This window comes from Arctopsyche grandis, chromosome 9 (genome assembly GCF_051622035.1).
Source record: "Arctopsyche grandis isolate Sample6627 chromosome 9, ASM5162203v2, whole genome shotgun sequence".
NCBI classification, from domain to species: Eukaryota; Metazoa; Arthropoda; class Insecta; order Trichoptera; family Hydropsychidae; genus Arctopsyche; species Arctopsyche grandis.
In genome coordinates, this window is record NC_135363.1 from 21,627,681 (window position 1) to 21,654,515 (window position 26,835).

Consider the following 26,835-nt stretch of genomic DNA (forward strand, 5'->3'; position numbering starts at 1 on the left):
AACACTCTTACACATAATATGTATGTATATTGCGACCACCATACACTACATACATATGTATTTCAATGTTTAAAGAGTGGATCTCGTCACGTTTCTCATCGTTCACAATCGATCATCCCTTTTCACGCTCGTTCAACCCCCACAAATTTCATAACTCTATCAAAATAAACCTTCCCCCCCCCCCGCCGAATTCGAGTTCATTTTATATCGCTTCATAAAATACAAACGCTACACATTCACGAGATAAATATTTTCTTTACATCGCCGTTCTATTTTTGGTCTGTACCAATTTTATTGCGTTGTGCCGGAGGCAATTTCGCAGAAGTTGTGCTCGGGGCGATTTTGCCGAAATTATACCGGCGTTTCCCATTCAATCTGCTTAATCGTAAGACATCAAGACCCTTATCCCAGTTGAAACCTTATCTCGCCAACGAAATCCTGAAACCGTACACAAACCACTCAATACACTGGTTATATACATACATACATACACATCCACATATAAACATGTACGTTTCTCGAACTACAATTTATTATTATTATATACATACAAGCATGGATTTTTAAATGTTTTTTTGTCATGAAAGTATGCATTAGCGTGGTATATGTATGTACTTCAAATTATTCGAAATGTAATTATGGCAAGTTAACACGAAGGCCAAAAAAAAAAAAAGTAGAAAGGAACTATAAAATTTATGTCTATTAACATTTAATATAATGAAGTATGTGCGAGTAGCATTATTAAGCATTCTGAAATCGTTGTTGTACATAATACTACATATAATATTTTCTTTTTGTTGGGAGATAATAATAAATACGGAAGTGCAGAGTGCAAAAAGTTGAGGAAGCGTTTATGTATGTTTGTAATATTAAACGGTCGCATATAATGGTATAAGTTCTAAAATGATCCAGACTGGTATATACCTACATATGTATGTATGTAATGAGTGTGTACGACTGATTTGGACACCCATACATTCGAAAATTAATCAAAAAGTTTAGGGACTAGTTTCGCTTTGATCAAACAGGTGAATTTTTATAAATATTCCTTTTAAGTGTTCTATTCAAAATCAGTTTCCTTGTTTGAATGATTTCTCTATTCAGAAATCGGTGTAAATCTAACGAAACAACTTTTGATCCCGTGACCAATTTATCTAAACTGTATCAATATATCGATGGCTTGGCTCACAGATATTGTACATATATCCATTTTTGAATTTGTATTGAATTTTAATTTTGTAGTTGCTTGAATAATTCAGGTTTTTCCTTTCAAGACAATTCACGTGATATACATAACTTACCTTGAAAAGAAAAAAATCTGGATTATTTCAGCATCTACAAACTTAAAATTCAAAAATGGATATACAATATCTGTGCAACGCTCAACGCAACGAGTGTGCTATATGTACATATTAAGAAGGATGTATTAATTATTTAAACAGGTATAAAGCCATTTATTAAATACGACATCTATGGTCAAACGATTGACAGACACAGAGAAATCTATGGACAAATTTTTGCAGCATTTTCTAATCAGCGAAAATCGAGATGCTGAATAAGTCGATTTTTTGCGAAAGGAATGGGACAGAGTTGCCAATTTATTGAAACCCTTTCAATAAAAATTGGAAAACTCTGATAGGAAACGATCGACCTTTCGATATACCAGCTTAGAATTATGATAAAATTTGAATAATATTTTGACCTCTATAAATATTTAAAAGCTTACTATTCGATTTTCGAATAATTTCAATAGTTGGTAGCCTTATGTGTATTATAATATTTAACCAAAATATTTTTTTAAATGTAATGTTTTAGATTTGACTAAAATTGTTCATTTTTGAAAGCTCACAACATGTTTTTTAAAATCAACAGAAAATGAAAACGTTAGTCGAGAAACTCAAAGCTTCACGCATTAACAAATCCTTAATTCTTGCCATTTTTGATTATTTTTATTTATATTTACCATAGTGCTGTTACAGGTTTTACCCCAAGGTGACACCTATGGTCAAACTTGTACATAAATATACACTTCTTATAAATTTTTAAAATTTCTATCATTTTGAAATTATATTCAAATAATGGTGACAAATAAGGATAGGTTGCCAATTTGGTTGGAACCGTTTCAACAATGAAATCAGATAAGTTGGCAAACTCTAAAAGAAAACAATCAACCTAGCGACACATGCATATACATATCTAAGGTCTGGCCAGCAACACCGTGTCGGGGACTATACCCATGACCCATAAAGAGGGCCCTCAAATTTCAAATGTGCTTAGGACCCCCCATTTATTTAATCCGCCACTGGTAATTATATAATTAAACATACAACTTTTAAATGTGTGCAGTGAATGAAATCCGCTCGATTACAAAGCGGTTCAAATTATCTCTAAATTACACACACACACACTTTTTTAAAAACCATAGAATAGATCGAATGTTCGCATGATCACAAAACATCATCTATGTATTGTTACTGCGTACATCTTTATGTATGTGGATAAAGTAAATAAAATATGGGCGAAATCACACAGAAACGAAGGCGGCGCATCGAATTTTTTAGATACTTTTACACATGCAAAAACAATGCGGCACGCCTAACATATCGGTCTCCCACGCCTCGCACGCCTAACATATCGGCACCGAAAGTGAAAAGATCGAAAAAGCAAATATCGGAAGGCAAAGTTCGAAAATCGAAAGATCAAAAAAAAGGGTGCATGGTAAACGGTACTATGTATATATAATATATATGAGTGGCATGCGGTGAAATTATCTCTCTTTTTGTCATACAGCCTTGTTTAATGTGCGCACGCAGAATACGGGAGGAAAAGCCTGTTCCTCTTGTTCCTGTTGTATTCTGCTCGCGCAAATTAAGTGAGTATGTACGACGGGGGGAGAGACCCTTTTTTTAATCATTCGACTTAAGATCTTTCGATTTTCGATCTTTGCCTTCCGATATTTGCGTTTTAAGGCGTTTCACATTCGGGCCCGTGAGGTAGACCCCTAACATATGTATATTCAATGCTCACCGTCCTAAAATCACCCCCTGGAGTGTTTTCGGTGATATTTTGTCCTTGTATTGATATAAACTTGACAGTGATTGAACGGAGAATTCCATATTTGAAGAAATGTAGGAGAAACTTGTTGAAATAGTAAGATCGTACAAATTAACAATGAACTGGAAACGTCCTTTCTTGACCGCGTCCAAGACCGCGTGTCGTTCCGTTCATCTCTGTGTGTTTTCGCCCTATAGCGACAGAAAGTTGTCTAGTTTATAGGACCAAGCTCACTAATCAACATCCTATGTACCTACATACATACATACGTATCGGTAGTCCATGTTGAATTCTATGTTTTTTCTACTTTGAACTCATCGGGGGTTCACTAATGCGTGTGCATAGGATGTTGACCGGGGTGTTTGGGTTTTTCACCTTAGATAAGGGGGTATGTTATTGAACTTTTTGAGCAGATTCACACCCCTTGTAAATGTGTTGGTGTTTCGAGCCCAGACGGGTGGCTGTGGGCCCTACAATAGGTGTCGCATTACGCATGCGTGCGCCCCCGTTCGATAGGGTGGCGCAGGCGCGAGAGGGCAGCCGCCCCTCAACCAAAGACCACCCCGACTCTCCCACCACCACCTGAGTCTATCGCCACCGACTGCACATTGCGGAGTATCCTCGTTTCGCATCTCATCACCGTCACCTGCAAAACAACATTGAAGATTCTAATTAGAACCGTGCAAAGGTATGTATGATGAGGTGCTCGATTCAAACCAACAAAAAAACGTCTCACCAAATTTAAACTCACTACATACACATCTGTACGCACAATTCAACGCCAGAAACAATTGAATCGAATAAAAACGTGATCGTCTTTTGTTTTGTCAATAATGTGTGTAATATTTATCAACAACGTTTCAAAATTCATGAACTATGATTTATGATTGTTGTTTGAATATTACTATAAAATTAGTAAATAAATAATAATACACATTTTATTTACGTAGAGGTCGCATTGTCCAGCTTGACAGTATTTAAAATGTGCAAATACAAATATATTTAGTTCCATTTAAACATGAAGTAAACATATAGGTACGCATTTTAAAATTAAAATAATATTTTTTTTGTAGTTAATTCAATAATATTAGTCCGGTCGTTAAGCATTTTTTTGCATTTGGGATTGTTTGCTTTGCCATTTTGAAATCGGGTTAAAATTCAAGATGGCTGACAGAATGCATAAAGTGGAATAGGTCCGGATTTTTCTATCGTTCGCTTGATAATCCCCTTCCTGATATTCAGGGGTGTTAAAAGTGGTTATTTATCGAATTGTCGTTTCAAATTTAATATAATATTTTTGCGTGGGCAATAACAAAAATAATATTACAAATTAATTTACTTTTACTTATTTTAAATGAAATGTTGACATTACCTTTCTTTGTTATTTTTATTTATTACTAGTTCAGCTTAGCTCAGCAAATGGAAATTAAATGAAAACCATGAAAAAAATCTTCATTTGTTTTTTATTAAATTAATTTGAATCTAAAATAATAATATTATTTAACGACCGACCAATAACAAACGTCTTTGACCAATCCAGCCAATCGGAAACGAATTACAGACGCCGTTTCAGTTTTATATATAATATTTTGTGTTATTTAGTTTCAGAATGGGTTGTGCAGGAGAATGTTGGGATTTGGGACCACCGCCAGACAGTATTCTGAGGATGCCTCCTCCTCCACTTCCAGCGTTTCTTCAACTAGCGAAAGGACCAGCCGTTGCGAATTTGACGAGCCCTTGTCGACCCTCCTCCCTTTGCGACCCCCCTCTGACTGGAGCACCCCAAGACAAACTTTTTCCCGGCGTTGAATACATCGAACTACCCCACCACGGTTATAATAGCCTTCGCGTATTTTTTGATTATAATATATACAATTTTTATACTCAATTTTCAAATTTATACGACCGTTTTGGTCACCTTCACAGATTCGTCTACGGCTGACGACACTTGGTTTTTGGTCTTGATAACTTCCTGCGTGGCAGTGCTCTTCCTGGGGGCGATGCTGGCACTCTTTCTGCTCAAATGTAGAGAGTACGTGTGTTCTCTACCTCTGTATGTTTTTATTTCACATTTTATTAGAAATGCACCTAAATTTTACCAATATATTATATAATGCATGAATTCAAATTTATATTTTTAAATTATTTTTTAAGATTAACAAATGTAAATATTTTGTGACACGATCATTTGTGGACAAGTGCGTCATTTACATACATACATACTTATCTACATTGTAATAAAAAGAGAATATCAATAATAAATAGTTATTCAATTTACAATCATGAATCATACTATGAAAAAAATAAGCAATCGGGAATGTAAACTACATACATACATATGTATATTAACTATGAATAATTTACATTTTAATTAAAAATATTACGGGGAAAAAATTAAATATGCCTTCTTTCAAGTACAGATACTTTTTTTACAAAATTTTTTTGCATTCACTTCTTAAATCTTTCAATTCATGAACTCTTTTATTACATGGAAATAGCTCTCAAAATTAAATCTTTCATGATCAAAATCATTCATATCATTTTTATAGGCAGTTGATTTACTTTATTATTTATTTTGATTTGATGCATGACTAAATGTTCGTTAATGTCTGGTGTGTGTTTCCTAAAGAACATACACATTCCATTTTAGTGAGAACAACGGCAATAAGCAGGGGCCCTTGGCAGCTGAGCTAGCTGGTCCCCTACAGCCAAAATCCAGACCTTTGGCGCCTACAGGAACCTTGTACCCAACAGCAGGACCTACACCTCCAGATAACAGAGCACTCTGGGCAGCGCTCACACCAAGAGGCACCCAGCACTTCATAGCCGACATCTACCCACAAGATTGTGTATCTTCGGAAGCCTACCCGGAAGATAATCACTACGAAACGGTGGAGGCGATGAACTACAAAGCAGCCATGCATGAAAAATTCAATCCATATCCCATGCAGATAAACCACTTTGAAAAGAAAGTTCCAGACAAGTCCAGTTTCGATAATACGGGTTTTGTCGATTACGACTATGAAGATCCAGCGCCACTTATTGAAAGCTACCAAATGGACGATATGGAGACTTGTTATCAGGAACCGGATGTTAATCCTTATTGTATTGTCAATCAGTTGCCTCATGACATGCATCTTGGTACAATGAAACGAGGCACTTCCAGACCACTCGTGTCGTCTCCGACTAGGATAGAGAATCCAAATCTTCCGCCCTTGAACTTGTATCCTCATCGTGGTACTCTCAGGAAGCCGTCACACTCTCGTCGAGTTAGCGACAGTAACAGTTACACGGGAAACATCAACATATAAATTGGTTACTAACGTGAACATTTATGTCCATATTTGTAATAAGTACGACAAGAGCAGGGTAATTCCACGTTTCGTCAATGATTTGTCGAACGTTCTGAGAGGTCGGAACGTCTAAGGATTTTTCGCTTACGAAATAACGGGCAAACGACGAAGATTCCATTTCATCTCATCCGATTAATACGCCTTTGTTTACATATTTCGAGAAACATTGGTCGACGAGTAATTATTTTCAAACACGAACATGCATGACTATTCGGCATTCTACATACAATATGTACCATACAAAGTTTTAATAAGTCGAACTTGGAACATTTGGTGTATAGTTTGCTGCGAAAAGTGTTGAAATGTGCTTATTTTTACTTTATATTGAAATGTAGTGAAATCCAATAGTAGTTTTGCTTACTCATCATATTAAGAATTTACATACATATGTACATATTATATATTATATTGAATGCTACTGCTTTAATTTAACTTTTATTGGAGATGCAGCACGCCAATTTCGTTTTCTCATCCAAGCATTTCGATCATAGACTGAGTCAGATAAGTAAGCGAATGTGTACTTAAGTATAAAATTTTGTACAGAAGTTTCGAAATATGGTGGAGATAAATTTAAAAAACGAAACATATCTAATGTCAGATATGGATTTGTCCAGATACATGTATCGACTGTATTCTGGAATCAATAATTTATATTTTAAGAAAAATAAAGTAAATAATCTCTGTAAAATATTGATGTGCAATAAAAATAAACAGGTGTAAATTTATTCGTAAAATAATTGCTTTTTGTAGATTTATTTATATTTAAGTTATAATTAATTGTGAACACGTGTAAAATTTAATAATAATAATTATAACATATTTACCCCAAGATTGTTTTTTTTTTATTTCTGCTTAAAGATTAGTTAAAATTGTACAAAAATGCTGAAGGCAGCTGAAAACTTTACCAAATTGCTATTATTCATTACAATTGTTGTCTGTACATATAAATAAATTTAAAATAATCAATTGATGTAACTAAAAGATTATGAATACTATGCATACTAGTTGAATATTTAGAGAGTCCATTGGTCGAATTTCAATAGATCTTTCGATAGATATGTGCTTTTGTCGATACGTTGAAAAAACAAAGAATATTTCGAAAAATATTGTAAAATATGTAGGAAGTAAGAGTAAAGGTCTGTTCATACCTAGTCAGCACGTACCGACTTCAGCAGGTATCCGGCCGTACGAAAAGTATTCTTTGGTACATTTTGTATGGGTATATTCATACCAACCGACACGTTTACGCCACGGCAGGCTTACAGCAGTACCCGACATTTCCTGTTCATACCTTACAGCAACATCCGTCAACGTATCGTATCCGTTTTTTTGGCCATCGTGGAAATATACACGCGAATTACGTGCCATGAGTCTGCCGCTTTGCTGTTTTGGACCAATTATCGATAGTGACAGTTGACAGCTGTTCAATCTTTCGACATGGTTTTGGCGCAAATAATTAAAAAAAAATTAAATTTTTTACGGAAATATTTAAAAAAAAAATTGTCCATCATCCACAAGCTCCTTATACAGTGTCCAAAACTCTCCTTCGGTTTTTCTATTTTTTAACATGGGATGCACATCAAAACGCCTCCGTGCTTTTTTATTGCCTTCTTGAGCTTCTTCTTCCAACAACAGCGCGATTATACATAATTTTTCGTTCGATAAACGTCGAAACATTTTTGCTGACTTGTATTCTGACGCGTAGCTACGAATGCACGTGTATGCATTCATATTGCAAGTACTCGACAATACGACGTAAGCAATATTGTGCCGTATCGTCATGGCCCCTAATGTATAAGTAAGCCGATTTTGCCTTGCACTCGGCCAAATTGCTGTAAACGTGACGTGACCGCGACGTGTAGGTAGATATGAATAGAAATGTAATAAAATTACATATTTGAAACGGAGTCGTGCAGTGCTGAAGCCGTGCAGTGCTGTTAAGTATGAACAGACCTTAATAAGTTATTGGTAAATGGATAAATAAATTAAAACAGGGATATGTAGGTACTAGTTGATAACTCGAGGTAAAATTACTTTTAAATTAGAGGAAACGGAGGTGTTTTGACTCTTCGAAAGTATATAATTTAAGTTTATACTCAAAAATATTATATGAGAGAATTTTATAAAGTTCGCTTGCATGCGAGGTAATTTTAAAGTTGGCAAATGTTAAATAAACTAATATTAGCTATGAACATTATTGTTGGCGTTTTGGCCAAATTAGCCGGCTGTCAGTTGACGCGTGCGTCCCCGCGCTATTAGCAGGTTGTTTTTCTGTTCGTTGGTTAACGTTGTAGCTGTCGTGGGACTATTTCAGGTTTCAATCTTATCCGAGGAGTTGGTGAGGAGGCTCCAACACGATGGAGGAAGTTCAGCGCCATTCGGTGCACACATTGGTGTTTCGTTCGTTGAAACGTTCACACGACATGTTCCTGTCTAACCAGCGGCTGCTAGCACCTCAAGATGACACTGCGTTAGTATTTCAACCAACTCACTTTTATATTCTTTCCCTTTATCAATAAGTACCAGAGTTTTTTTAAAAACCATTTATGTATGTATTTTTTTAATGAAACACTAAACTTATATACATACATACATACATATGTATTTATAAATAGGTGAATAAAAGTATAGAAGTTTTTATTTGTGCTTTAATATAATTATCAGTTTTTCAATTATATTGTAGAGAAAAAATGAAGAAAGCCATCAAAGCTAGAGATTCTTATTCTTTAGTATTTGATCGTGTGAAAATGGCTCAGGCGTTGAAACAACGAGAGGCTCTGGATGCCAGTAACAATCCTCCTCCACCCGGAACCAATTTAGGTGACTATTCAAATCCTTAAAAAATAAGCATCCAATTCATTATTCCTGTCATAATATAACTTACTTTTTTGTAGAATTGGGAGATTCAGTAGCGCTTGGATCTGAAGGAGTGATTGTTCCCTATTCGGGAGGCAATAGTTTGATTCCATCAACGCCATTATCAGGATCGACTGGAAATACATCGGCTCTGATACCCAGAAAGGCACCTGTGATGCCAAGGCCACGGTGGCACGCTCCTTGGAAACTGTATAGAGTTATATCAGGTCATTTGGGTTGGGTGCGCTGTGTGACGGTTGAACCAGGGAATGAGTGGTTTGCTACAGGTCCTTAGTTTATATTTAATATAATATCTTGTAGTATACATATGTCGATTAGTCGAAAAATATTAATTATTTATTTTTTAGGAGCTGCTGATAGAGTAATAAAAATTTGGGATTTAGCAAGTGGAAAGCTGAAAGTATCTCTAACGGGACATGTAAGCACAGTCAGAGGTTAGCTGAACATGTCAAATCAATGATATTACCGTTATGATGTTCGGATTTTAATATGTTTTATTTTTCAGGCTTGCAAGTTTCTACGAGACATCCGTATTTGTTCAGTTGTGGCGAAGATCGTCAAGTCAAGTGTTGGGATTTAGAATATACCAAAGTCATCCGACACTATCACGGTCATTTGTCAGCTGTTTACGCTATGTCACTTCATCCGACTATTGATGTCCTCGTCACAGCCGGGCGCGATTCTACAGCTCGCGTCTGGGATATGAGGACTAAGGCTAATGTGCACACATTGACAGGTCACACTAATACGATAGCTTCTGTCGTATGCCAAGCAGCCAATCCTCAGGTTTTTATGATACTTATTGTTATATATTGCAGGCTTTGAGAGACGTCATTCTAAATTCAAATTATATTGTTTCAGATTATAACTGGTTCTCACGACTCCACTATAAGGCTGTGGGATTTAGCTGCTGGAAAGTCCATGTGTACCCTTACCAATCACAAAAAGTCGGTGAGATCGTTGGTGATTCATCCAACTTTATATACATTTGCGTCTGCCTCACCGGATAACATCAAACAATGGAAGTGTCCGGAGGGCAAGTTTATACAGAATCTTTCAGGACACAATGCTATAGTCAATTGTTTAGCTGTCAATCCCAGTGGAGTGTTAGTCAGTGGTGGTGACAATGGTACGATGTATCTATGGGACTGGAGGACGGGATATAATTTCCAAAGATTACAGGTAATTAAACCTTCTGTAAGATTAGGTAAGATTTGTTCAATTTTTATTTAATTTATTCGTCATATGCAGGCTGCTGTACAACCTGGTTCAATGGACTCTGAAGCTGGTATATTTGCAATGACGTATGATCATTCGGGAACAAGATTGATCACAACAGAAGCTGATAAAACTATCAAAGTATATAAAGAAGACGATTCTGCAACAGAAGACTCGCATCCAGTCAACTGGAAACCAGATATAATCAAGAGGAGAAAATTCTAGACTCTAAGTTTAATTTTGTATGTACGATATTTTAATTAAATAATAACGATTTTTAAAATTAGTTTGGATTTTTTATTTTTATAAAGTTTGTTTATAAAATGGCAACATTGTGGAATGTTAATGATACATATTAGAGTATTTAAAAAAAATACATAAAAAATTTTTGAGCATAAATATAAACATAGTGAGTATGATTAAAACATTCTTTAAAATACAGAAAGTATGTATAGAAAAGAGATCTATTTCATCTTCTGTTTGTGAAATAGCAAACATTACAACTCTGGATGGTCACCAAAGATGATGGTTCCGTTTAGGAGTAAGCCAAGCAGTTAGCAAATTAGGTTAAGTTGAATAATATATTTTACTGGCTTTCAAAGGCACACGATTCATATTTCATCTTCCAAGTCATACTCGTCCACTGAAAAGTCACCCACGGTGATGTACACGGGTTTCACAAAACCGCCATATTTTGGTGGACATGTGAAATACCTCTTCCCATTGACGCTGAAATCATGAAAAAAATCGATTAAACACTGCGGTATAATTAATTGTACAAAATATGTCTAAAATATAAGCTTACGATCCATCATTTTTCCCGAGTGGTTCATCGTATTTCACACCGATCCAAGTGCCGCCTTTATTCACTTCCAAAGGACCATTATACATAACAGTAGCTCTTCTGCATGGCTGATTTGGAACTCGAACTTCACAACGGGTTCCAATATTTATTAATGCAGCTAACCTGATATGCAAATTCCAACATTATTTAACTTATTAGGAATATTGATACATATTTTGCACATATTAAAATACCCTAGTTCTTCTTTTTCTTCTAATTCTTGTTGTTCCTTCAGTTGCTTCATTTCTTCTTCGTTATATCTACCGAGCTTATTTTTTAGTAAGAAGGCTTTAACCGTGTCACTCTTTTTGTTATATTCTTCTTCGCTCAAAGTGAACTTTTCTACATTAGACGTGTCTGAGAATTCATTCAACATTAGAAATTTATCGATTACATGCAACCTCATCCCACTGATGATCGGGTAAGTGCTCAATTGTACGTCGTTATTGTCCAGTTTGGAAATAAATTTGTTATTCGCATCATATAACTCCAGCTGCATTGTTGCTGAATTTCCACCGGTGACTAATTCGAGCTTCATCTGAAAGCACAACAGAAATTCGAAATGGATGCGCAATTTATGTGTTTTGAGGTTAGAAAAATAATGTAATCGAGAAATAAGTGACCTTGAGCTGTTGTATCGTCAGATCTGTATCAAACCGACGTTCAACAGGAGCAGCATCTTCAGCTGCCGATCGTGTTACACTTAGACTTACTAAGCCAGACATTATATTGACACTGACAATTCAGTCCTGCCGGTTTTGACAGATGAATCGTAACAGATGAATTATTGACCATATGACGGTCCTTGGCCACTCTGATTTTATACTAAATATTTAAAATAATTCTGATGGATTTTTATCCTCAATAGTGCTTTTGTTTACTACTAACCGATAACAACATGGACATCGACGAAAAACATTGTATTCGTTAGCTTTTTGGCACATTCATGTTATTTAATATGAAAATTTTTATAACAGTAGTATAAGTTCGCATATTAAGAAATATAATCTATACGGGAAGTGAAGCATTTATTAAAGCCAGTGGAGAGAATGTGTAATGATTAGAGTAAGTACGAACATAATGAAACGTCTACTGGTCAGTATTTCACTTTTCAATTTAATATAAATCGAATGGTGTTTGAATCATCCTTAAAATATATGGAAACATGTTATGAAGGACGGTAGGAGTAAAATGACGGTATTGTTGTAGACACACTAGAAAATTTTTAATGATAAATTGCGATGTAATGAATCCGTCTTGATAATCTGACTGAATTAGTCAATGTCGTCATTCTTTGTTATTGCTATATTGCTGGACAACCGTCGCATTCTCCGCCGAAAGGGTCTATCAGACTGTATTTGATGGGGGGGGGGGGGGTGGCCTCATGTAGAGGGCTTTATTGGTTGACTTCATTGACGTCTAAAGTGGGCTTATATTCTTTGTTATTTAAGGTGACAATTTTTTTCATATTAAAAACTAAGTAATTTAAAATAGCCCAAATTTTCAGGTTGACCGGAAGTGGTACCTCCCCTCAAATATCTCCTTTTTTAAATTATTACCTAATCTGCACAATAGAATGGACTAACATTTTTTTACATTACAAATTTAATACACTAGTATTATTTTAAATATTTTTATCTCAACCAGAAGTAGTACTATTGCTTTAGAGGTTTATCCGAAAACTTTAATGTTTTAAGCTGATATTTCATATCCATGAGTTTAAGCTCAATACGAAGTAATATAAAATTAAGTGAATATCTATCTACTGGAAGGGGCAGTTTACTCTTCGCTTTTTTTTCGACCCCTTGTGTGTGCTCTTCATGACAAGTTTGGAACCACACTATGGTTTTATATAGTTATATGTAGATATAGTTTTTTTTTTGTTTAAGCTGGAAAGTAGAATAGAATGAAACTCATATATAAATGATGACATTTTTATTTTGTAAATTTTTCAATTTACTATAAATAACTGAAAATATTGAAGAACTATTTACATAAAATACGAAAAAAAAAAATACAGTCTTACAACAAAAATAATCAGGAATTTATACACACAACGGAGTATAGATAGAGAGCTGCGCACACCCAATAACAATATTAACATTTTTTTGTACTTTCTGCTCGCACATATCGAATCTACATTTAACAAATAAAATTTTCAACTATATTTAAAATCACACTTTTATATCAATTAACAAAAATAAGTGTACACATTAATAAATAAATAGTCATTGTAAATGACCTCAAAAATTATTTATATTTACAAATATTGAATCCGTCTTATAAAATATAATTGAATCCCATTCTATACATCTTACAAACGATAATTGAGACAGTGAGATGATCTCGTGCAATTTGTTAGAATCTAACGATATTCTAATTTTTCGATAATTGCACAAAAAATTACATCATATAAAAAAATAAATAAATATAAATGCAAAATCTAATTAGTAATAACTTAATAATAGTATTTGTTACTATTTGTAAAAAAATTGAATAATTTGATTGGGAAAAAGTTGATAACAAACACTAAAAGCGTTTCAGTGTACTCAAATGTGGTTTTTATAAAAGTATATAATTTTACACCATAGAAAAATCGTACATATGTATGTAATTAATATCTAAGTTTAGCACAAAAACGTTAGCAAAATTTACTTTTACTAACTGTAATTAGGTCGTATAGATAAAAGTCTTTTACACAAATAAGACCATTTTAAGGTATATGATAATTTGATTTTGATAAAAATTAATGTCACAAATTTCTATCGAGTAAGTCTCTTATAAGGTATATACAATTAATTGTGATTCATTCAAATTCATTTTAAACCAATCGAACAAACTAATTTAACCATTACTATTAAATGGAGATATATTTATGTTAGTGAATTGTACACAATGAAATGAAGGATTTATAAAAATCTTATACAATAAGTCTTTTAATGCAAAAAACAAAACATTGAACTTAATTAATATAGGAACCTTCACAATTCGAGTAATTGTAATTTAACATGGTAGCTTTGTATAAATCTGCAAATAAACTACATTGGATAGATTAATGTTGACACAAAACAACACCAAGAAAAGAAATTAAAACAATACATATGTATATCAAGTTTGGTATTTGACTTACATTATTTTTGGGACTCGTTAAAACTATTATATGAAATTTGTTTGTAAATGCACATGTATCATAAGACAACTTGGCAGCTGAAGAATTATTTATAAAAATAAATGAATTATCACCATAACTGATCTAAATAATATCATTATAATACTTTTTATCTACGATTTATAACATCCACATCTATGTATGTTTAAAAAATAAAAACGACTATGTGACTCATTAGCATTGCGTTCTACTAGTGGATTCCGTATTGTAATTTAAACTTAATCTTGAATTTCGTTTTACGAAACCATTGCCATTTAACAACCTATTCGCTTCACCTTTGTTGGTTTGCGACAATTTTTCATCATCACTTATGTGACTCACAACACTGTTTTGTCTTGCCAAACTAGTAAAACTATTTCTATTCGGAATGAGTTTTTGTAAACTATTCATTTCATTGTCATTTTCACCACCGGACTCGAATACGACATTGGGCTTCGCACACCCATTATACTTAATGTCGTTTTCAATCACTCTCACTTTGATTATATTATTATCACCCGGAATCGACTGTGGTGACGATAAATTGTTATTAGATATCCTAGCGTCGTCTTCTTGCGGTATGTGATTCTCACTTTCTAAGGTTCTTCTTGATGCGTTACTCCTAATACTAGATCTGGGAACTTCATAGCCATCGGCACAAGTGGTTGGAGTATCACTGTCGTAAAGGAGTTCTAAATATTTTGGTGGCTGAGCAATGGCTACATTTTGAAGTTGTGCAGAAACCACAGATATATCTTGATTATTTATATCTTCAACGTTTGTATGCCCTATAAAAATAAAAAAATAAAATTTCTTAAAAATTTACTTTTATAGTGATCTGGCTTTAAATAAACTAATAATCTATATGAAATAATGCAGTTTTAGTATGAAAGCGAAATGTTAAAAGGTGCATCATTGCATTTACCTGCACATTCGTCATTCTGGTTTTCATCCATAAAGTAAATTCTGTTAGTAACTCCTTTAGCTGTAATTTCAGTGCATGCACCTGACAAAATGATAGAAATGCAAAATAAAGAATCGTGCAAAGAACTGATTGAAAATAAATGGTAGAAATTAATATACAATGGCAAAGAGCAAGATAAAGATTGCATGTTTAGAAAATTAACAATGTATGTAAATAATGCTGAAGCAAATTAAACCATAGCTATATATCTCACCGTCTGGCACAACTGTGATATACTGTGGTTCTTCATCAATAGTTGCAGCCAATGGCACATCTTCATCTACATAGCTGATCAATTCTTCCAATACCTCTAAGCAATATTTGAAGGTAGGCCGTTGATCAGGATTGTAGCTCCAACATTTTTGAAGAAGCATAAAGCTAAACATAAGATTTTCATATTTATTATCCTACAATTGAAAACGTATAGGCGATTGTATCAAATAAAAAAATACTAACAGTGGGATTGGACAATTGTTTGGACGCTGCAGTTTGCCTCCTCCACGAACATAACGCATCACGGCATGATTTGGAAGCGCAGAATAAGGCTGACGACCTAAAGCTGTTACTTCCCAACACAACACTGCCCAAGCCCAAACGTCAGAAGCTCGAGAAAATACACCGTCAGTCAGACATTCTACGGCCATCCACCGTACCGGTAGTAAACCTAAAAAAATATGAATATATTATCAATAAAATGTTAATCATTTTATCAATTGAATGTATGCAGAATGAGAGTATACCTTCGCCTTCTTTTCTATAATAATCGTTTTTGTAAATATCTCTAGCCAAACCGAAATCGCCAATTTTAACTATTCTTCCGTTTACTTGCTGAGACACAAGACAATTTCTGCAAGCCAAGTCTCGATGTACGAAATGCATTTCTTCTAAATATCTACAACCTTTTGTTACATCCATACACATCGATAAAAGATCATGCAGTGTTAAAGAATCATTTGTATACTGAAAAAAAAAACATTGACTATAAATTTCAAATTGTAATTTTTTTTATATGAAAGAAGAAATTTATTAATAAAAAATATTTACAAGCATTGGCCGACGGGCTCTCAAATAACTCAATAAATCACCACCTTCCATCAATTCCATAATTATAAAATGAGGATCGTTATCTAAGCACACTCCCAGCATACTGAGTATATGCTCGTGTTTAAAATTCGACATAAGTTGGGCTTCTTGTAAGAATTCTGTTTTTTCTTGATCCGTTGCACCTTTCCGAAGAGTCTGTAAGATACAAGTTTTTAAGACACCAAATTTTGAAACATCATACAGTTCTATCAATAAAAAGATAATGACCTTTATGGCAACACGAGTTTCACTTCCACTGCTCTCTAAATCTTTAGCTTTTCCCTCGAAAACTTCACCGAAAGCACCAGATCCCAAAAATTTCGTTAGTGTAATTTGATCTCTTCTTATATGTGGTAATAAAGCTATCTCTGCATCCGTAGGTGGGTTACATAATCCATTATTATACAAAATATTTGTTGAATGTTGGAACATCCCTCCTCCACCTCGAGACCGAGGTAGTTCTCGGAGTGTAGCTAACTCAACGTCAGGACCTCTGAGTGTTCCATTCAATGCTAATGGTTTTCCAAAAGTGGTTTTTTTATCTTTCTTCTTTATATCTGAAATTATAATGTGACAAATTTTGATAAAATGGAAATTTTGTAATTTATTTCATTTTAAATTAAAATAAACTTACACCGTACACAGACGAACACAATAATAATGCTGAAAGTAATAGATATTATTACGCCCAATATGATAGCGAGTATATCAGTTGTGAGTGTTATTTTGGTTATGTCCGAAAAATCAAATCCTTCACTAGTTTCGGAGAAATCACTCCATCCATAAATGTTTTGAGCCCGAATTTTGAATATGTATACGTCGCTCAATTTATTTTCCGGTATAATCCAGTAAGTATCTACAAAAATGACACCGATTAGTAAATGAATAGAAAATATTTCCAACTAAAAAAGTATCCCAACTTACTGTTATAAATATAAACAATCAATAGTCCATTTGTGCACGCAAAACACAAATAAAATTAGTAACATAAATTATATGTAATCGATAATAATAAGATATAGTTTATACCTGATCCATTATAAAGCATTATCCAATCGTCTGAAATGGAATGACTTTCATTTTCCGATACTAAGGATTCTGGATTTTCTTCAATACTGGAGTATGGTATGTCGGACTGAAATTGGGTATCATTTGCATTGCGTGCATGTCGCGAAAATATATCTTCTTTTGATTTCACCGCAGAAGACATGTTCGATCTTTCGAAAGACTTAGTATTCCTATGAATTCTAATTTTAGCATCATCCGGAATATCAACACGACCATAGAGGCTATATATTAATATTGGGCTGCCGTGTGGTTCTGAAGCAGTCCAATGTAATTGATAAACTTGATTTGTAAGGTGTTGAACTATGGGCTTTCCAGGCGCAGAAGGATGATCACCTTAAAAAGAAAGATGTTGAATCTTCACGCTACAATAAATATTATCATATGTTAAATTTTAGTGAAAAATACCAGGTGTTTCGAAAGCGAACGTAGTATCAGGCCAATAATATGGATGTGAATTGTTCGCATACATTATTTTAAGTCTATATTTGTACAATGTTTTTGGTTTTAAATTTCGAACGATATACTCAATGGAGCCGTTTAGTATTTTTACAGCTTTATCTTCGACCTCTTTGAAATGACTGGATTCTCTGTCGGAAAACTCTAAAGAATATCTGTAACAACGAAATAAAAAATATAGTACATAGTGGGGAGCATACTATGACACAGGATCAAAATTATTTAGTCACAAAAAACATACTTATGGATAATGTGTTTTCTTTTATAAGGCATCCATGAAACGCGCATCTCATAAGGTGAATTGGATATGAGAGTAATATTATTTGGCTCAGGATAAGTTTTAATGGAAACTTCCTCGCTGTTTGTATGTTCATTGGTATTATTTGAGTGAGCTTGTATCCAAATCCGATAGTCTTGAGAAGGTATAAGTTTCATTAAGTGCGCTTGAAATATATTAGATTGAGATGTGTTGTCTTTCGGGAATAGTTTATCGTATGCTAAAATTTATTGAAAACAGTTTATGTAATTATCTTAGTTATATTTTATGATTCATTGCATTAGTATAAAAAGTTGCAAAATACCTTTAAATCTTTCACTGGGCAGTGTTCCTTCAGTTTTCCAATGGACTTCATACCATATATCGTTATCGACGTTATCTTCACTGCCTTTTAGTGATGTTGTAATCCATTCCACCACAGCATGTTTGGGAGACAATATAAAAGCTTTCAAACTTCGAATTGGTGCTGGGGCTGAAAAATATAATTTTATCAAGGCGATGAAGCAAATAGCGTTTTAAGATATTCTTTTGAAATTCAATATAATACCTTTGGCATTCGTTTTGAATTCAGTTGGCGGTCCAAGTACTGGTGTTATATTCAATAATTTTCCATAATAGTTATTGATTTGAACAGTGAATTTATACATTGAAAATGCAAGCAGGTTATCCAAATAAAATTTCCTATCAAAAGTAGTTATAATTGTACGTTCTGCATCGCTTTTATGAAGCGGTTGATAATATATCGTGTAATATGGCGTGGCTAAGTCGTATGCGTCACAACCATAATTTTTAATAGGTTCTGGCAATTCAAAAATCAAACTATCCGACGAGCTATTCAATAATTTCAGTTGCAGTGGAACTTGTTTAGGAATTAGACATCTCTTGGGCGGATACGGTTGAGTTTTGTTTCCTATTGCGAGAATTTTCGGGCCAGTTATGATATTAAGATTATGTATATCACCGACTTTTAAAGAATCTTTAAGCATGTAATTCAACTTTCTTTTTGATGAACTTAGCCAATATATATACTTGCTGTCAATAGTCATAGAGTGCGCTGGTAAATCTGATAAAATAAGACATAAAGGTATCAGTAGATTAAAATCAGTGTATAAAACAAAGCCATCTGAAAGTTATTTTACATACCACTATTAACTCTGCTGGAATTAACCACTAAATTACATTGGCAACCTTTCAAGTCAGACACAGAGATGTGTTGAAGCCAAATATCGGTCCAATATACATTAAAAGAATCCTTACGAGTCAAATCCAGAGAAAAACTTCTACCGACTGATGGATTCTCACGACAATTGCACTGACTGTGATGGTTTTGATTTGTACGCGAAATATTATTGTCTTTAGGATAATTATGGAAAAATAATCGAATGCTGGAACCGTTACAATAAGCGGTCATCAATTTTCCGATGTCATCGTGATTCACTTCAAGCCAATACAGGGATCTGTTGATAACAATTAAATAGTAAATATATAATGTTATAAAATTAAATCAATATTTACTATAATTGAACATACTTTGTGGTGGGTGAAACTTGTAGTCTTTGAATTTGAGTATTTCTATAAAGAATCCTTTTGAATTGTTTAGAGCCTTCAATTTCATAGATGTTAAGGTCGAATTGATATATAGTAGATACATGTTGACCTGACAAACTTTCAGCTTGAGACCAGTATAACATTCTAGTAATCCAATCCACTGCTATACTAACACCGGTACCATTTATTGACAGCAGCTTTATATAAATAATGTAGTACACACATTATTATAATAATTAAAATAAGAATACATATATATCCATTACATAATTTACAAAAAATTACTCTGGTGAATCCAGCTTCATTTATTTTCGAATAAACTATTTCTTGAGGATCATATATCCAATAGACAATTCCTTCTCTTAAATTGGCAGCAAAATCCACTGGTCTTCCAATGTGGCCAGTGATGTTGCTATTGTGATCTCCTAAATCTAAATCGATAATTTTAACGGAGTCACGATATGATATCGCAAGTTTGGGTATAGGCAATTCGTCGTTAGTACTAGCTGAAACTATATCAGTCACGGGTCCGATTCCGCCATCTGTAAACGCTCGAACCTAATAAAGATAATACAGAATTTATGTATGTACATATCTATATTAATATAAAAAAATTATAGTTCACAAGCTAAATCAGAATTGTGAAATTATAATACATATAACGAGAAATTAGTTTACCTGAAAATAGTATGTCACGTTTCTAAACACATCCTCAACAATGTATTCTAATGTATCGAACTGTAATTGCACATCCATACAAATTGTATTTATCATATCGCCGTCTTCATACCAACAATACAATTGGTATCCTCTTATTTGACCATTGGGATATTTAGGTATATCCCATCGGAGAACGACATTGATCACATTATCAGATCTGTAAAGAGATATTATATGATATTTTGATTATTTTTCACAGGCAGATGTACATATGTACATAGTTTGACAATCTGTTCATCGGCAATAAGTATGTTCGAACACCGGACCTTTGATATATTTTTATTATGGGATAATTCACTTTGAATTTTAATATGAAGAGCTTTTACCTCTTCCATATTACAACTTGTTTGAATTCAAAGTGAAATAAAAATATCACTGCTTTGTTTTACGAGAAAAAAAAAACACAGTACAACGCGCAATATTAAAAATAAACACAGTTGAAAAAACAATTGAGAGTATCTTTAGCAATTTAATAACACTTGGCAACAAAAAATTACTTATTTTTCTTACCGGAGCGGAGACTAATCAATCGTTACTAAGTTTGACCCACTTAATTCGAATATGACATTGATTTTTGTTGGTTTCTTCTCATTTATGAGATAAGCGTTTAAAAAAATGCGCAATTTTTAGTTTTGCAGTCTTTAATTAACTCAAAATCTAGTATTGCTTTGCCAAAAGTGAGTATTGGAATCAATAGTCAGATATTTTTTCTATTGATTGTGATCTTTCATTGCTTTTAAAATTCTTTAAAAGTCAAAAATATACTTTGAGATTGAAAACCAACCCTTGCAAACGTAGTGAAATATAGAACTGGTCCAACAAATTCACAATAGCTCGAGAAAAAAATTGTAAAAATAAATATATTTTTGACTTTTAAAATTCGCTAGATAATTAATTATAAGTATTTTAAAGCAATAAAAAATCAATCAATAGAAAAAGCATTCGACTTTTAATTTCAATACTCACTTTTGACACAGCAATACTAAGTTTTGAGTTAATACTGTAAAAGCCAAAAATCGCGCTTTTTTTTTAAACGCTTATATCTCATAATAAAGGAGAAGCCAACAAAAATCATTGTCATATTCGAATTTAGTGGGTTAAACTCAGTAAAGATTGATAAGTCTCCGCTCCGGTGAGAAAAAATTGATTTTTTTGTTGCTCGGTGTAATTAACGTTTTCAGCCAGACACAAAAAAAAAACAATATGATGATTGAAAATCAAAAAAAAAGAATACCAGGAGCTAATAACTAATGACCACTCTAGCTTGGTCGCTAACAAAACAATACATATGTATAACGTATAGGTATGTATAATACTTATTAGTGTATTTGGTAATTTTAAAATATGCACAATAATTACCGTATTGGGTCGTTTTCGTAAACAATGAAGATACGAGGTCTGAGTGGTTTCGAAGGCGACGCTTGTGGTGAATGGGAAAAAATACGAACGGTAGGAGCGGAACCCCAATATGTGTACGGTCGTATTGAAACATTGATTTCGCTAAAAGGTGGTACATCACCTTTTGTGTAAACTATGTGAGTGTTGTTTGTAATGAGCTAAATAAAAAATAAAACAAATATATGATTAGTGACGTAATAAATCTAATCAAACAAATATATAAAATTATTTTGAAGTACCTCTAAAATAGATTGATTGTTAAATTCAATTTTAATATCATAAAACACAACAGTGTAGTTTATTATGGTGGTAGGGAGCCAAATAATATTGAACAAACTGTGTTTGCCGTTTATAATTATGGACGATTGATCTATTTGTTCGGGAATAACGTTTCCAATCTCTCTCTCTGTTGAAAAAGTTATAAATAGTCAATTGTATCTTAAAAATTTGATTATTCACATCAATAAAAACAACATACTTTGTTCATTTTCTAAGCTAAGGCTAACAATTGCTATTGTATTGACGTTGGTCATAGACGAAGAGTTGAGTTTGGCTTTATTGCGGCCAGTTATGTCTGATATGATTGCATGAGTATCGTCTTGGAGCCAGATGAGACGGTCACTGAAGTAGCACAATGGTCCCAAGGTAGCCGCATTGGACACCGAAGAAATTAGCTCGGCAGAAATCTAAACGTTTCAAATAATGTTTACATCGAAATTTTATATGTATGTACAAACACAATTTAGAATTTAATAACAAAATGAAAATACTTTGGAGTTTTTTGTGAGGCGATCGGCTGTTGGAGCTCTGTAAAGATTGGAACCTTCATAGCCATGAATAATCCAATAAAGTACTTTTCCTTTTAAGTTTACAGTCAGACCCATTACTGTAAATATTGATCGAGTCATCATTTATACACTTGGTTTCATTCAAAAATGGAATGTGAGATGTAATAAAAAACAGTTTTATTTACCTTGTTTTCTAAATATCTGAGCTGGGTAGTAAATTATTTTATTTTCTCCATTTAAACGAGAGCATTCAATAGCATGACCTGTATTCCAATACAAAAATCCTTCAACAGGATCTATTTTCAATTCTTTTCCGACTGTGACTATTGGCACGGGTTCCCGATTACCACCAGTAAAATTGGATCTCGTTACCTTCAGGAAACAATATTATAACATTGAAATAAATATACACACTTTATGTAATACATACATATGTAGTGTCAAAAATACCAATTGTTGTTTGGGACTAGTCCAATACAGTTTATTTCCAATCCAATCGATAGCCAAACTTCCAACATTATTCATACCCGTCATCGTTTCCAATCTACCCGAAGTAATGTTATAAATGAAAACTTTCGAGTCGTTCGTTACTAGATATAGTAAATCTTTATAATACGAGATATCGGTTACATGTGAATTGTTTATATCCGATTTGTAAACAAGAGTTTCGATATTGTCGCCAGTTAAGTCTGATTTCAGCAAACCATCATTTGTGGACCAGAGCAATGAGCTGTTGATGCCGTTTTCAGGCGATGATAATGTTTTAGCGATGAATTCGGAAGACCATGGACCTAAAAACATAATCTGAATGAAAATCAAAGCTTCATAAAACGGGTCTAAATAATTTTTGATTATAATATAACCTGTCCCGGATGAAGTGACGGCAGCGGCTTTTATTACATAAACAGTATTCTCTTTTAAATCTTTTGCTGTGTATGATGTCACTTTTTCAATATCAGATCTAAAATAATTATTGATAACATTATACTATGGATATTATTCAATAACAAATGACTGGTTATGTGAAATGGTACAAACCGATGAATAGTTGAATTATTTTCAAAATCAGTAATTTGAAGACGATAGCGCCATTGATGCCAAGCTCCCATTCCTTGATGTCCAAGCAAGTGAGGTGGTTGCCATGTGATTTTTGCATGATTGGTCCCCATTACGCTTTGTAAACCAATTGGAGGATTCACAGCAATTGGAATTGGTTGACAAGCTGGCAAAGCTACCAATATCTAAAAAAAAAAATATATCAAAACGGTGAGGCACATTAATTATTAATTACATAAGTATTGTCCTACAATGAATGATATACATTACATTAGAATATGAACAATAATGTAATAAATAATGAACTTACATTATTGAAGCTCTTCTCCTTTTCAGAGGCAAGCCGAAACTGATTATGGTAATAAACATCATTATGAAATTCTTCAGTGAAAATTGCTTCTCCGGTAGTCCAATAAAACGATCCATTGACAAATGATAAAGACTTGACAGAATGAAACATTGGACTTTGCGTGTTCGCTCGAAAATTGACGACTTCTTGTCTGGATGTCAAATTTTGATTTAAGATTAGAAAAAAATCATCATGTAAATTCATATAAAGTATAAAATGTATATTTACCCGTCCAAGGAAACTGAAAGTACTGTATTATTTTTAAGATGCGGAACAAGAATTCTAAAATTGGTGTGATCTATGGTGAACGCTCCCAAGTCGGAATCTTTCAATATATTATTTGGTATAATTTTATGTTTTACTCCGTTTGATATATCAGCCAAGTCCAGACGATATAAACCGCCATTGACTTCACCTTGCAACACCCAAAACAGATAGCTAAAAATAAAAAAAATCGAATTAGATTTATTCATACTGTAAAACTTTATTCTTTTATAGTTTAAAAAAAAATACCCATTGTAAGGATCAACTTCAATATGAATCGGTTTAAATTGCAAACCGCCGAACGCAATGGTTTGATAGTTTCCATCAAAATCGCATCTGACAATTTGCCACCGCGTTACATCCGAACCTTCTCCCAACTCATCGCGTTTAACTTCGCCCAAAATATAAAGATGTTCATTCAACCAATCAACCGAGAGATCCAACGGTTTGAATGTTATTTTGGAAGATGTCAAAATTGTGGTTAACGGAGGACCACCTTTAGAAAGGGAAGTTTTGTAAATGGAATTATTAGAGTCCGATATGAACAACAGATCTCTATCGACATCGATGCCGATACCTAAAAAAAAATCAGGTTAAAACTATGTACTATTAAGATAATAATCAATGGTTTGGAATATTGTAATAGTTACCTAGAATACGATGCGAAATCTTAAAAAGTAATATGGGTTCTGCAACTATATCGGGTGGTTGTTGAAAAATAGCATGTCTTCCACTTAGTATTAAGATTGGCTGTTTACTAGCTACAGCTAAAATAAATAAACCGTGTTAAAATATTTGGCAAATTGAATCACAGGTTCAAGTTTACAATAAGTATAATATATAATTACCTATTGGCAATGCAGGCGTAGTTACATTTACAGATGCAACAGGACCTTTTCCAGCAGCATTTCGCATAGCCACGCTAACTGTGTAAGTACAAGACGGTGAAAGACTTTGAAACATATAAAATAGAAGTTTTTCCGATTCTGGAAGATCCTATAGAGAAAAAATAAGTTATAAAAAAATAAACTCAATAACAATTATGAAAAATATAAAAAAAATCAATACTTTTAAAGCAGAATATCTATTAGGGCCAATTTCTGAAATTGTCAATATATATGATAAAATCCGTCCATTTGGAAATGGACCTGGTTCCCACGACAAAGAAATTCGATTAGAGTCGACTGCGGCAACTCTCAATTCAACCGGTGCAGAAGAAGGCGGACCATAAGCCATTGTGCTTATCACAACACTGGCAGCCGATACAATAGGATCAGTATGGTGTGTTGATAGGAGAACAGCCACTCGAAACTGAACATATTTGAATATATATCGATTTCTTACATATAATATAATAAAAAATACTTTTGGGCATTTAAAAAAAATGTGAATAATTACCCTATATTTGGTATAAGGTTGGAGATTATTTACGCGAACTATCGAATGTTCGCCCCACGTTTGATTGCGACAATATTGCCAAGCTCCAGATATTTCTTCATAGTGCCATTGGACTAGATAGCTCAGGTTCGAGTGTCGCTGACCTTCCCATTCCAAAGACAACGACGTTGATGTCAAGGAATCTGCCACGAGAGCGGGCGCAGGAGGAGTTCCAATTTTAACTAAAATTTTAAAACATCAAACAATGATATTCTATTTTTATACGAATGAATGTGTGACATAATTTGGGGCAAGTGTATGTAATATGTATGTACTTTTTAAAATCTGGAAATAATTGTTGAATGCTTCATTACATCCCATAACACAGTACAGTTTTGGCGGTAATATGTCTGTTGTAGCATTCTGTAATTATAATAAAAAGTAAAGTACATTTAAATAAAACATGATAAATTCAAATAAGAATAGTCGATAACTCACACAAACTGTTTCACAAGATGTTTCTAAAGCTCGATTCCACAATTTACATCCATGCGTACACTAAAAAATAAATTAAAAACATATTTATAATTTTACATACATTTTGTTATTTTAAAATTATTATTATTTGTTATTAAAATTATTATTCTAGAAGAAAAAAATTGTGTGCTAAAAAAAGTTATTATTGTCATTTGGTCATCCTTAATGATAATGTACACATGAGGGATGCCAAACCATAACGTTTCGAGTGCCAGAAAATTAAGTTTTCAGGAGACTTAAAACTTTTTAAATAAATAATGCATAAATTCATTCGTGCAGCATTTTTTAATAAACTATAATTCTTCTACGAGTTATTACACTAATTCAATAAATCTTAGATATTAGAAAAAAAAAGTTCTAAGTGCCATAATTTGTGTCATAATTAAGAGCCACCATAATGCTGTGTGTACTACTTTCATAATAATAAATGGACAACTCATATCTATAACGTCGCCT

At 33.4% G+C, this 26,835-nt stretch overlaps 4 protein-coding genes across 6 annotated transcripts in view; 2 read left to right on the top strand and 2 right to left on the bottom strand.

The window, feature by feature from the left end:
- Positions 1-298: 298 nt before the first annotated feature.
- On the top strand, positions 299-7,234 carry LOC143916375 (uncharacterized). The gene is made up of 5 exons (XM_077437448.1): positions 299-385; positions 3,468-3,742; positions 4,657-4,886; positions 4,981-5,107; positions 5,684-7,234. The coding sequence occupies exons 3-5, from the start codon at positions 4,664-4,666 to the stop codon at positions 6,363-6,365; spliced, it is 1,032 nt and encodes a 343-aa protein (XP_077293574.1). The 5' UTR covers positions 299-385; positions 3,468-3,742; positions 4,657-4,663; the 3' UTR covers positions 6,366-7,234.
- Positions 7,235-8,596: 1,362 nt separating this feature from the next.
- Positions 8,597-10,789, top strand: Tango4 (transport and golgi organization 4). 3 transcript variants are annotated; one of them, XM_077437638.1, is made up of 7 exons: positions 8,597-8,877; positions 9,091-9,227; positions 9,302-9,550; positions 9,632-9,718; positions 9,790-10,070; positions 10,146-10,466; positions 10,536-10,789. In XM_077437638.1, the coding sequence occupies exons 1-7, from the start codon at positions 8,765-8,767 to the stop codon at positions 10,725-10,727; spliced, it is 1,380 nt and encodes a 459-aa protein (XP_077293764.1). In that variant the 5' UTR covers positions 8,597-8,764; the 3' UTR covers positions 10,728-10,789. The 3 variants fall into 3 exon arrangements, with proteins under 3 accessions (XP_077293764.1, XP_077293765.1, XP_077293766.1); XM_077437639.1 differs by having other exon boundaries at positions 8,662-8,877; positions 9,311-9,550; XM_077437640.1 differs by having other exon boundaries at positions 8,662-8,877; positions 9,317-9,550.
- On the bottom strand, positions 10,781-12,229 carry Tbcb (tubulin-binding cofactor B). Its single transcript, XM_077437641.1, has 4 exons — positions 11,970-12,229; positions 11,541-11,884; positions 11,308-11,469; positions 10,781-11,231 (listed from the first exon to the last, which is right to left on the bottom strand). Exons 1-4 carry the CDS (start codon positions 12,069-12,071, stop codon positions 11,114-11,116), a joined length of 726 nt encoding a protein of 241 aa, XP_077293767.1. The 5' UTR covers positions 12,072-12,229; the 3' UTR covers positions 10,781-11,113.
- Positions 12,230-14,084: 1,855 nt separating this feature from the next.
- Positions 14,085-26,835, bottom strand: part of sev (receptor protein-tyrosine kinase sevenless) — a 39,625-nt gene continuing 26,874 nt past the window's right edge. Inside the window, exons 3-36 of the mRNA XM_077437666.1 lie at positions 26,341-26,400; positions 26,178-26,265; positions 25,864-26,084; positions 25,534-25,776; positions 25,314-25,461; positions 25,116-25,232; positions 24,715-25,042; positions 24,430-24,639; positions 24,163-24,352; positions 23,835-24,037; positions 23,660-23,757; positions 23,247-23,587; positions 22,982-23,168; positions 22,779-22,894; positions 22,487-22,694; positions 22,248-22,414; positions 21,970-22,166; positions 20,569-20,767; positions 20,176-20,448; positions 19,873-20,087; positions 19,486-19,799; positions 18,890-19,405; positions 18,647-18,814; positions 18,307-18,562; positions 18,015-18,220; positions 17,571-17,942; positions 17,176-17,397; positions 16,770-17,098; positions 16,503-16,697; positions 16,199-16,418; positions 15,915-16,122; positions 15,673-15,836; positions 15,420-15,500; positions 14,085-15,282 (exon numbers count right to left, since the gene is read on the bottom strand). Coding sequence (XP_077293792.1) covers positions 14,690-15,282; positions 15,420-15,500; positions 15,673-15,836; positions 15,915-16,122; positions 16,199-16,418; positions 16,503-16,697; positions 16,770-17,098; positions 17,176-17,397; positions 17,571-17,942; positions 18,015-18,220; positions 18,307-18,562; positions 18,647-18,814; positions 18,890-19,405; positions 19,486-19,799; positions 19,873-20,087; positions 20,176-20,448; positions 20,569-20,767; positions 21,970-22,166; positions 22,248-22,414; positions 22,487-22,694; positions 22,779-22,894; positions 22,982-23,168; positions 23,247-23,587; positions 23,660-23,757; positions 23,835-24,037; positions 24,163-24,352; positions 24,430-24,639; positions 24,715-25,042; positions 25,116-25,232; positions 25,314-25,461; positions 25,534-25,776; positions 25,864-26,084; positions 26,178-26,265; positions 26,341-26,400 — 7,653 coding nt within the window. The 3' untranslated portion in view covers positions 14,085-14,689. The remainder of the gene's footprint in view (positions 15,283-15,419; positions 15,501-15,672; positions 15,837-15,914; positions 16,123-16,198; positions 16,419-16,502; positions 16,698-16,769; positions 17,099-17,175; positions 17,398-17,570; positions 17,943-18,014; positions 18,221-18,306; positions 18,563-18,646; positions 18,815-18,889; positions 19,406-19,485; positions 19,800-19,872; positions 20,088-20,175; positions 20,449-20,568; positions 20,768-21,969; positions 22,167-22,247; positions 22,415-22,486; positions 22,695-22,778; positions 22,895-22,981; positions 23,169-23,246; positions 23,588-23,659; positions 23,758-23,834; positions 24,038-24,162; positions 24,353-24,429; positions 24,640-24,714; positions 25,043-25,115; positions 25,233-25,313; positions 25,462-25,533; positions 25,777-25,863; positions 26,085-26,177; positions 26,266-26,340; positions 26,401-26,835) is intronic.